Below are 12,016 nucleotides of genomic sequence, written 5' to 3'. Positions count from 1 at the left end.
GCCCCTTGGCCTGCTAGGCTGGGCCTGCTAAGGAGCTCTGTCTTGGGACTGCTAACGAGCTGCCCAGCCCCCACCCACACCACTTGATTTGGTTGCGAGCTGCACCCCAAAGCCACCTTAAGCTGCCTGGCCAGGGGAGGGGACCCTTTCAGGGCCCGTTCTTAGGAACAGGCTTTGAAGCTAGTATAATATAAAGTGCATAGTAAATAATGAATAATCATTTGGTTCTGTATAACCCCCTCTTTTATATCTTTATTCCTATTTTTTAAATAAAATATTTTACTTCTTTTTTTTTAAACTTCAGCCAAGCTTTTTACGTGGTCACAAGATTCTGCAGTTTTGGCCACCACAAACAGACAGTTGTACACCTCAGGAATTTGTAACAAATTGATCTCGGTCTGTTTTTGCAAAGGCAGATTTGTATGACTTGACCTACTTGGAATTATTTCTGGATATAGTGTTTTGTTTTAACGGGAGGAGGAAGACTGCTAAAAGCGGCAAGCCAGCTTACAAGGGGGGAAATAAGCTATTTTATAGACACGCAATGCACAACTGGACAAACTGCAGTCCGAAAGCTAAAATTGAGGGCAACTTCCTATTTTAACCTCTGGATGCTTCAAAGCTTTGAAGTAGGAAATCCACAGTACTGTCTGAAAGAGGCTTGTGAAGATGAGACTACAGCCCCGGAGTACAGAATGTTACATTAAAGCTGCAGTCATTCACACACTTACTAGAAGCACTCATGGCATTCAGGTTGGTTTGCTGCCTGGGAAATACAGATAAGCGACAACAGTAATAGAAGGGAGGGGAAGGAAACCCTCACCTGCCAGAATGTATGCCTTTCAACAGATCCAGCAAAATGAAAATGAACATACGCACAAGAGGGGAAATCATGCATTCTGCGTTAAGAGGCAGCTGGGAATTGCGCCAGGGCGGCACCACTGATTTGCACACCGAAACATAATTGCACAATACCTGCTGTTTAATATGTCAAGTGCTTGCCGTGATGTATAGCCATCCCAGAGTACACATAAACCCGTTGGCTTTTCCCTGAGGTTTGATTCAGTGCACAATGCAGGGCCCAACCTGTATCAGAGTTCAGATGTCTCCTGTTTCCTCTGCAAGGTTAAACCCACATTCTCCCTGCCTTTGATTGACACTGCATGGAAGGAAGGGAAATTTTCCAGCTTCCTGGAGATTTGGGGGTAGAACTTGGGGAAGAGCCACATGCACTTTATACTGAATTGATCCGTGGAGGCCACAATTTTCTACTCAGACCATGACTCTCCATATTAGATTAGATTATTTATTTATGCTCACTGACCAGCATCAAAGTATGAATAAAACCAGTGACTCTCCAGGGTTTCGGGCAGTGTGTGTGTGTGTGTGTGTTTATAAAGTACAGTCCAATCCCTTGGTTTTTCATAAGCACATCCACCTGCAAGTTGCTCCCAGTCCGGTCAGGAATACAGAGAAATTGGCACAAATGAGGAGTCACACGTACAGAATCACTTTTATTAAGACAAATCTCCCAGCTACCTTGGAGACCGTTAATATTCATGATTTATACTGATTGGATGCCGTCTCTAAAAGCTGCTCCCTTAAAAAAGGCAAACACGCACGGACAGACAGAACACGGCTCTGATTCGGTATGGAGCATGCCCCACCCCGGGTACCAAGCAGGGTGACAGACAGACCGGGCACCCAAGTGGGGAAGGGGCAGTCTAAGAGTAAAAGGGCGGTGGGCGTGAGGAAGAGAGGGGAGAGCCAGACCTTGGGTTCACAATGAGCGTTCCCAATCCATCCCCTTCTCCTCTAGCCTCGGGACAGCCCCGCAGTCTTGCCCAGTTCCAGTACTGAGAATGGGAGCCAAAAGGCCAACACAAGAGACCCAGCGTAGGGGTGGCAACAATGCCAAGGACCTGAAAGCGCTAGATTTAGAAGTGGGGGTCCTCCTACGTTCAGGGGAAGGAGGGAGGCAGCACCCCTCTTCCCTATCGGTGAGCCGTATGGGATCTCCATGAAGAAGAGTTGGTTCTTATATGCTGCTTTTCTCTACCTGAAGGAGTCTCAAAGCGGCTTAAAGGCACCTTCCCTTCCTCTCCCCACAACAGACACCCTGTGAGGTGGGTGAGGCTGAGAGAGCCCTGATATCACTGCTCAGTCAGAACAGCTTTATCAGTGCCGTGGTGAGCCCAGGGTCACCCAGCTGGCTGCATGTGGGGGAGCGCAGAATCGAACCCGGCATGCCAGGTTAGAAGTCCGCACTCCTAACCACTACACCAAACTGGCTCTCATGGTGACTGCAGCCACTTGGCAGGGGCAGGACACACAAGAGAGATTGTTCCGAGCGGTGAGAAGCACCCTATTCCCCTCCCCGCCAGCAAGAAAGAAAGAAAAAAGAAATATAGAGATGAAAACCTAAAAAGGAACTAAAAAATAATAACAAAGTAAGGGATGTCAGGGTTTCTGATTCACTTCTTAAGAGTCCTAGCCAGACCAATCCCTTGACAGGTGTCATGTTAGACAGTGGGGGCAGGGCCACAGAGGGTGGGCGATCTACAGCTCTCCGCGCGCATGGCGCATGTAGTGCTCATGCAGTTCCGACACGAGGCCAAACTCCCCAGGGCACTCGGTGCAGTGGTACGGTCCATCAGCCCCGTCTGTGTCGTGCTCGCCGTTGGCCTCCCTCGGGGCAGGGGAAGGAGGGGGTTTGTTGCAGGGCGGGGCTGGAGGGCTGCGGCGCCAGCCGTGTTCGCAGCGGTGTGCTTCCAGCGTGGAAGGAGAAGCAAAGCCTAGGCCGCACTCGGCGCAGATGTAGTGGAAAGCCCCACTCCAGGTTGGAAGCGGAGCCGTTCGCCCTTCCCGGCTCTCGAGGGGAGAAGGCTTGGAGGAGGACGAGCCACTGTGTGGCCGCTTGCGCCCCACGTGATAGCTGCGGTGCACCTTCAGGGCTCGGGACGTGCCAAAGCCACGCCCGCACTCGGGACATTCATGCCACTCAGGGCTGGGCACCTGCGAAGAGCTCAGCCGATCTTGCCCGATCTCACCTCCTTCGTCCACCAGCTCGCCTACGGCTCCTTGTGACTCTTTGATTTGGGGACCTAATGAGACAGCCAGAGGGAAAACACAGTGAAGCAAGACACAGCCATGGACCTCCCTCACCATCAGCCCCTGTGCAACCGCTCAGGCAGCCATGTGGGAAACCCATCTGCCAACCCCACTGCACATTGCAGTTTGAGAATGCCAAATGTTACAGGTCCGGTGAGTGGTTGGAAGCTTTCCGCCTCCCATACTGGTGTGTGTGTGTGTGTTCAGTGCTGTCAAGTCACCCCCCCCCCCCCCAATTAAGGCGACCCAATGAATTCATAACCTCCTAAGCATCCTATCCTTTCCAGCCTTGCTCCGGTCTTGCAGGCTGGAGGCCGGGCTCCCTCGATAGAGTTAATCCATCTCCTGTTGGGTCTTCCTTTTTTCCTCTGGCCTTCAACTTTCCCTCGCATTATTTGTCTTTTCCAGTGGTGCTTGTCTTCTCAGAATGTGACCAAATTATCATCGCCTCAGTCTGGTCATGTTAACTTCTGGGGAGAGTTCAGGCTTGATTCGATCTAGATTTTTCTACTTAGGAGCGGAGGAGGGGAATTCCACCACCGCTTCCTACCTGGGAGATGCAACTTTCCAATCCGGAAGCCGGGCTGTGTAATTTTCAAGTATGGGATGGGAAATGCACAGCAAAGGTGCTTTCTTTGTGACTGTGACCACCTTGACAGCCGGAGAGTTGGAATGCTGGCCTTACGTCAAGGTTCTCCACAAAGCCCTTGTTCAGGCTGGCTCCCCAAATCCAACTCCACCCAGATTCCTTTATATCAAGCAGCCTTTTGCTACCCAGAGCTTTGGGGACTGGCCCCTGGCTATGCCCATTCTAATCCTGGTACCTGGATAGCCATTTGCCGACGGCGTTGGGGGGCCACTGTCTCCGGACGATACAGAGGTTGCTTCAGAGTCATCCTCTTCTTGCATGGTGGAGACACCTGGAAGATGCAGAGCATGGCTGGCCAACGTCAAATGCTGGACATTTGCTGCCTATTTAATCTATGAATATACACACACACAAGCACCTTAGAAACCAACAAGATGTTGGGGTAGAAGCTTCCAAGAGACCAAATTCCCTTCATTCCAAAGGGCCCTGTAAAATGGAGCTCTTCTACTAGGCTTATGGTTGGGGTCAGTAAACAACTAACAATACCATCAAATGCCCACCCCCCACCCCAGATTAACCCACCCCTGGAGAGGGGGAGATACAGAAACTAAGTTTTTTAGCTGATGTGGGTCGAAGTGATGTTAATTTGTTTTAATGGCATGATATTTACAGTATTATTGTTTTTAATTATGTAAAGCGACTCGATTGGGTATATACCGGGAGGGGTGGTACAGCCTTTTCATTATAACTAAAATAAATAAACTCCTTTCCTTAGGCCAAGCTTTCTCAATCAGTGATTTGTGAATTCCTGGGGTTTCTTGACAGCCTTGGTAGGGTTTCCTGAATGGGTGGGAGATATATTTTTTAAACTCGTTTAGCATTTATCAGGTGATATGACCATAGATGGTCATGTCAACCCCCTCACCCAATGGCTTTTGGTTGTTGTGCAATGGCCGTATTTCAGTCTGGAGAAAAATATGTAAATTCTTTGAAAAAGTCCTTTGTAAAAGCCACTTTGGGTCCTCATTGAGGGGGGGAGAAGGGGAGGGAGGGAGAGGGGTGAGCAATGGAGAATCCCATGGCCAAGAGCAAGCAGAAGAGGGCTCTTCCAACCTCACGAAGATGGAGACTTTTGGGGAAGGGTTGCAAACCCTGGGTCAAGAAATTTCTGTATATTTAGGGTGGAGCCTAGGAAGGATAGAGTCTGAGGAGTGGGAGGACCTCAGAAAGAATATTATCTCCTCCAGCCCACCTTCTGAAGCTGTCATTGACTTCAGGAAGCTAAGCAGAGTTGGCCCTGGTCAGCACAGGGATGGGAGACCACCAAGGAAGTCCAGGCAGTGGTAAACCACAATGGAACTTCTCTTGCTAGGAAAATGCAGCTGCAGGAGGAAAAGTCAGACTGCTGCCTCCCTACTGCCCCCAAATTCCTTGCTGTTCCCTGGATCCTTCCTCTGGCCCCCCACTTTGGGAACCCCTAGTCTAAATAAATGATTAGCCAGGGTCAAGGAACATCCCTTTAACCCATGCAGCCTCAAAAACCCTTTTCAAGAGAGACTGCGCATATTCCTATGTTACAGATGAGATCAAGAGGCCAGACAGTGAGCTGTAGTATTAATTCAGGACTCTTCACAGTTTCCACACACTTTTCACAATCATAAGGACTAGAAACTTGATGGTGGGAAAGTTTAAACAAAGTTTCTCAGCACTTTGAAGTCTGCACTGAGTGTCACTTTTTCTGTCCTCATACAGACTCAGCACCCTCAAAGCTTATAACATTAGATATTTTTGTGATTTTTTTAACTTAAACCTTCCCAAAGTTTCACAAAAGTCATTCGGTCCTGAATTATACTCCCACTTCGGTGAGTCTCCAAAGGAACAGCCAATAGAAAGGGAGTCCCAAAGAGGGTGGAAGGAACCCCACTATGAAAACCAAGCAATGCTTGGTCCCCTTCTGCGTGGTGAATAAAGACATGGCCAGCGGAGGCATTTCTCAAGCTACCTGCATCTTCCTCTGTGATGCAGCGCCCCCTAGTGCCCAGGTGCAGCAAGCACAGCGCCTGCCAAAAGTTAACGGTGACACAAACACCTTTCAGGCTATAAATGCTGTCATCCAGTTCTTTTCACAGGCAAGTGAGAAATCCACCTTCTTCCACTTTTGCACGCCTGTAGGTTTGAGGCTTGGCTGAAAAAACTACCTGGGTAGACAAATGCACCACTTCAAAACTACCTGGGTGGACAAATGCATCCTTTCTTCAATATTTTAGCATCTATACATTTTCCAGCAAAGTTCAAATCAAGCAAGGCCTTTCTCCTGGCTCCTCTCTGACTCTGAGGGGCCTATCGGTGGGAGGAAAGGGAGCTCAGCCAACCGTCCCCATGTCCCTCCCCGCCTGCTACACTTGGCTCACTGGTTGAGCTCCCAGCCTCCTCCTCCTCCGGGCTCCCAACTTCTGCATGTTTAGGAACTGCAGACATAACCCCTGGATGCTAGCAGCCCAACCTGCAAGAGTTCAGATCAGGACCTGTCAACTGATTTACCCATTGCTGCTGGCATCCAAGCCCACTCCTCTGTTCTCTGCAATGCTCTCCATGGAGGAAGGGGGGAGGGAAGAGAGAGTGCAAAAAGAGGCAGAAAAGATAGGGAAAGGGACCCTGACCCATAATGCACTAAGGCTGACAGTATATGGACCAGTACCATAATGCACTGGGGAAGATGTGGCTGCAGCCCAAGTGCCCACTATGCACTGGCACCAATATGGACTGGGGGGGAATGCCATCCCATAATCTTCTGCAGCTGTCTGAACCACAAGATTGTGGGGGGACCCTATCCCATAATGCTCTGCAACTATTGGTGGGGGGTAACGGACTAGGGGGGGAAGGGTGCTAAAAAAAACCTGCCCCCACAATGCATTGCGCGCCCTAACACTCACCGGTTCCTCCGGATTTGGGGAGGGGCAGCCCGGTCCCGTCTACCCACAAGATCTTAGCTGCGCAGGCGCAGACGGAGAAAGGAGGCGGGGTTCTCTCAGCAAGGTTGATGTTTTGCGCGTGCGCCTGAAGAGCGGGCGAAAACAACAGTTCGGCGGGGTCTGCGCAATCAGCGGGCGAGCGGCTCCGAGGAGACTGGGCATTCGGCGCATGCGTATCGTCCGACGGTCGTGGAGCGATGCTGCGCGTGCGCCATAAAAAAAAGGACTGGCAAAGCGTGGTCGCCGGCTTGCTGGCAGATGGTTGTGCGCGTGCGCGGACGGGATGCGGCGGATCAGGATGAGGGGAGCCAAGCGGTTCTTTAGGTAGCGCGTGCTTTACTCGGAGGTAACTCCCGGTTTGTTCCAAGGGGACTACTCCGGAGTCAATATGCACAGACCTGGAGCCTTGGTTCTTTGTTCATTCTCCTTCCAAGCAGGAACAAGAAGAAGCATCAAATTCAAGAATTTGGAAAGATTCAAATGGGTAGTGTGGGTCTGAAGTTGCACAGAGTCCAGTGGCACCTTTAAAGGCCAACAAAGATTTATTCAGGCCGTGAGCTTTCGAGTGCAGGCACTCTTCCTCGGACTATGAACTCCCATCATGACAGTGGGAATATATATCAGAGATTAATTCTGTCACATTAGTAAACTGTGTCACACATCCAAATACAGCCATATGATAATTCTTTGCCAAAACAGCCCATCAATCCGCTGGAATTCAGTTGTAGTTCACAATTGAAGAATCTGGAAAAAAAAATTAGGCAACTGCCGGAGGCCCAACCCGCCCTGCAGGCGCGCTCTCCGCGAGCATCCAGCAAAAGGCTGCGGAAGAGAAATGCTCAGAGAGAACTGCGCTTTCCTCGCCCTCGCTCCCCTCCAGGACGGCGCAGAAGCTTTGCACGCCGCCTGGCACCGCTCCCCTCGGAGCATTGCGGAGCACGGACGGGCAACTGTTTGCATTCAAGCGGCAGCTGAACGAGCCGCTCGCCGACCCCGGGTGGCCAATTGCAAGGAGGAGGGGATCGGGCCCTGCAGACCTGTGACCAGCAGAGGGAGTGCGAGGCTTAGATTGGATGTCGGCCTGTCGGTTCCCTTGCGCCGCTTTGGGGAGCTAGCTGCGCGGTGCAATGAGGAGTGGGCCGGGTGGGGCCGCTGCGGGCACACGATGCGCACCATGCACCCCTGGCCAGAGAAACTGCGAGGGCAGCCGGCTGGATGGGGACCTGTTGAGCAGGAGGAGTTTGGGTTTGAGCGGGGGTAGTCAAACTGCAGCCCTCCAGATGTCCATGGACTACAATTCCCATGAGCCCCTGCCAGCTGGCAGGGGCTCATGGGAATTGTAGTCCATGGACATCTGGAGGGCCGCAGTTTGACTACACCTGGGTCTGAGTTTCTCCTCCACCTCCAAAGAGCTCAGGGTGGCTTGCGTGGCTTCCCTCCCTCCCTCTGTTTTGGGTAACTCAAAGCATGAACGCAACAACAAAAAATAAAGTCCGATAGCACCTTTAAGACCCGCAAAGATTTATTCAAGGCGTGAGCTTTGGAGTGCAGGCACTCTTCCGCAGACTGAATGAACAAATTAATTTGCTTTTTGCCTTATATCCCCCCAGTTATGACGGTTGTTCATTTAGTCTGAGGAAAAGCGCATGCGCTCAAAAGCTCACGCCTTGAATAAATCTTTGTGGGCCTTAAAGGTGCCATTGGACTCTTATTTATGTTGTGCTTCTTCAGACCAACACGGCTATCCACTTGAATCAAACATGAATGGTTTTCATCCTTTAGTGCTTAATGTATCCTTTTTCGACCTTTTGACCTTGGAGGAACCCCTGAAATAATGGCTCAGACTTCAAGGTGTGCCAGAAGTGATGTCATCTGGCCCCGCCCCGGAAGTGACATCACTGCCCCCACACTTAGCCCTCCTTTTGCTCCCTCCCTGCCTCGGCTCTGTGTTATGTAGGCCAGAAAAAAGAGTAGGAGCTCAGAAGACATCCCGGGCCCCCTGTCCCATACCACACTTCAGAGCTCTCATGGACATCCAGGGGTCTATGGACCCCTGGCTGGGAATCCCTGGCTTAAGGAAATGGAGCAACTTGAAAGCAAAGTGCCTCTCAAGGAGGTTAATTTTTCCAACAAAGCTGTCCAAATACTGGAGAACTTGGCTTCTGATGAAGCCTTGCTTTTCAAAGAAACCCATAAAGGTGATTGTATGATGGAGGTGCAATGTCAATTATCTGATCCTACATACTAGCAACCACTTCTCAAAGATTCTAGCCATCATGCTGCCTGTACTACAGTTGTACAGGAAGCTACAACCCTTGTGCAGAACTACACAATAAATATCCACGCATTCCAATTTTTTTGTTTTTGCCAAAAATCCACAAGCCTGACCATCCACCCGTCTGCCATCTGTCCCATAGTATCAGGGAACAACTCATTATTAGAACCGATTTCCCAATATGTGGGTTGCCATGTAAAACCAATGACTTTCAATGCCCCATCAAATATAAAGACCTCTACTGACTTCATACAGAAATTGGAAGGCACTGAGGTACCCACAGAAACTTCTGTTAACAATGGATGTAACAGCATTATACACAAACATCCCCTACAATGGGGCTCAGGCTATTATGCAACAAATATTAAACAAAGGAGAGATTTGCTTGCTTCCAACATGCTTTTTCCTAGATTTGTTAGACCTGTATTTTGAAAAAAAAATTCTATTGATTTCAGGATTCTTTTTATTTGGTGGTCAAAGGCGTTTCCATGGATTCTGCTTGTGCTCCTTTGGTAACAAATATTTACATGATTCCTTTTGAAACCAGAACAATTTTGAACACCATTAGCAATCCTTTTTTCAATAATATTACCTGTTATAAAAGAAACATAGATTATTTATTTTCGCAGAACGGTTAAATACGCAAGATCCTAATTTGAGATTCAGCTCCAGTGTTCATTCCCAACAGTAGACCTGTCATCTGATTAAGGTCAGATTTTATCAGAAACAAAGACATATGAATACCTACCTCCATTATAGATCTTACCATCCAATGCATCATAAAAATAATTTGCCCTATGGATAATATATATTAGATGTAAAAGGAACTCCACTAATTGATTGTATACATGCTGGATCTAATTTGACCACCCAATTTATTGACCAAGGCTACCTCTTAAAGTATTACAATTTGCAAGCACCTGTCTTGAGGTATTGGGTTGATATGGGCCTGTGGAGCCAAGAATTCTAGGAAGAATGGTTTGCTTTTCTGTTGTTAGAAGTTTTATTGTGTTGGATTATTGTATTATCATATTTTATTTTACTTACAAACCACAGTGAGCTGGCTGGCCCGAGAGTAGTGGTCAATCAATGTGACAAAAATAAATAAATACTGTGCATAATCTTCCAGGCTGCCAATCTGAACCTCTAATAGCCCTAAAGAGAATGTGATCATTAAGAGATAATTGAGTCCATACAAACTTAGCCTTACTATTCCCATTATGAGTTCTAGTGGGAATCATAAATGTTCAGACTGCTGTGTTTGCCCTTTGGTAATAGAAACGGAGTAGGCAAAGTACTATATCTTAGGTTCAGAAAACAACTTACCAGGTTTACTAACTGCAAAACAAAAAACTGTAGATATAGTTCCATGCCCTTCTGGAAAACATTCTGTAGGGGAATCCGTTAGACCAGGGGTAGTCAACCTGTGGTCCTCTAGATGTCCATGGACTACAATTCCCATGAGCCCCTGCCAGCAAATGCTGGCAGGGGCTCATGGGAATTGTAGTCCATGGACATCTGGAGGGCCGCAGTTTGACAACCCCCGAATTAGATCTATAAAAGTCAGGACAGCAGAACATTCATCACAAATAAGGAACCACATTCTAGAGGCACCCCTAGTTCTACCCTGGACTAGAGCGAGTCATACTGAACAAGATATTTGATTCTTTGTTCTTGATGTGATAGACTCCACACACCCCAATGTCAGGCGGACATTCCAATGGCTGTACTGAGAAAAAGAAGCATCTGCAACATTCAGACCTCCCAACTATATTCTGCACAATTGCACCAGTTCTGGGGTTTCTGGAAGCCTGAAGAAGGTTTTAAGGGTTCCTCAGCGATTAAAAAGTTAGAAAGACTGAGATAGGCAGGTGTCACTTCTCGCTTGTGGTGTTTGCTGGTAAGATATGAGCTTTGCACCAGTAAAGGATTTGTCATCTGTGCTTAATTGCGGTTGATGTTATGGCACCATCTAGCAGTTGGTTCAGCCAATTTCAGTCATTATACTTGGAGAATCATAGATCTGGAAGGTACCTTCGGGATCATCTAGTCCCCTCTGCATAATGCAGGAAACTCACAACTACCTGCTCACCCACAGTGACCTCAGTTCCATGCCCAGATGATGCCCCTCCAAGCCAGAGTCCCTGGCCAGTCTGGTCTGGAAGAAATTCACCTTCCGACCCCAAAGTGGTGATCAGTATTTCCCTGGGCACACAAGAAAGGGCCACAAGAGCCTAGCACTAACACAATCCTTCCCACCCACCCACTTACAATCTGTCTATATTCACTTCATATCCACCTGTTTCTAATTTATAGTTATAAATTTCCCGTTGCCTTGTTACTTACCGGCAAGATCTATTCTGTTTGAATTTTTGATTGCATGGCAAGTCCATTTGTTTTCAAACTTGTTTTTAAACTTTTATTACAGCACCTGAATGACATATCATTCTTTGTAATTTACAGCAATTATTACAAAGCTGAAGAAGTTTCACAACGAAACTAGACCTGAGAATCAAGTCTGATGATATTAAAGACAAGAACTTGCTAGTAGGAACACAAGAATTCTTCTGTTAACTGTAAGATTGAGCAATATGGGTTTTTTACTTGCTTGTAATGGTCCAGGTGTAGGCTGGGATTCGCATAGTACTACAAATGTCCACAGAAACCCCTTTCTCTGCAGAAATGGGGTAGCATCTGAAGGTGTACTCTGTAGCAGGGATCCCCAACATGGTGCCCATGAGCGCCTACTGATGCCTTCCTTGGCAATGGCCAGGTGGTTTTGGAAAGTGGGTGAGGCCAGCAGAGCTTTTGAATGGCCATTGGAGATTTTCTGGATGAGTGTTTCTTCTCCCCCCCCCCCCACATATATACTCTGGTCACAGGGGTGGCCAAACTGTGGCTCTCCAAATGTCCATGGACTACAATTCCCATGAGCCCCTGCCAGTATGCTGGGAGGGGCTCATGGGAACTGTAGTCCATGGACATCTGGATAGCCACAGTTTGGCCACCACTGCACTGGTGTGTATGCAAGAAATGTTTTTAAACAATATGTTCATCCAAACAGCATCC

The 12,016-nt window shown here is 48.3% G+C and overlaps 1 protein-coding gene across 1 annotated transcript; it reads right to left on the bottom strand.

Annotated features, from left to right (window-relative positions):
* Window positions 1–1,501: 1,501 nt before the first annotated feature.
* Window positions 1,502–7,602, bottom strand: LOC143838842 (uncharacterized). The gene is made up of 4 exons (XM_077340751.1): window positions 7,454–7,602; window positions 6,634–6,872; window positions 3,936–4,031; window positions 1,502–3,104 (listed from the first exon to the last, which is right to left on the bottom strand). The coding sequence occupies exons 1-4, from the start codon at window positions 7,600–7,602 to the stop codon at window positions 2,560–2,562; spliced, it is 1,029 nt and encodes a 342-aa protein (XP_077196866.1). The 3' UTR covers window positions 1,502–2,559.
* Window positions 7,603–12,016: the final 4,414 nt, after the last annotated feature.

Source organism: Paroedura picta, chromosome 5, assembly GCF_049243985.1.
Source record: "Paroedura picta isolate Pp20150507F chromosome 5, Ppicta_v3.0, whole genome shotgun sequence".
Lineage (NCBI taxonomy): Eukaryota > Metazoa > Chordata > Lepidosauria > Squamata > Gekkonidae > Paroedura > Paroedura picta.
This window is presented reverse-complemented; position numbering and strand designations above follow the sequence as displayed.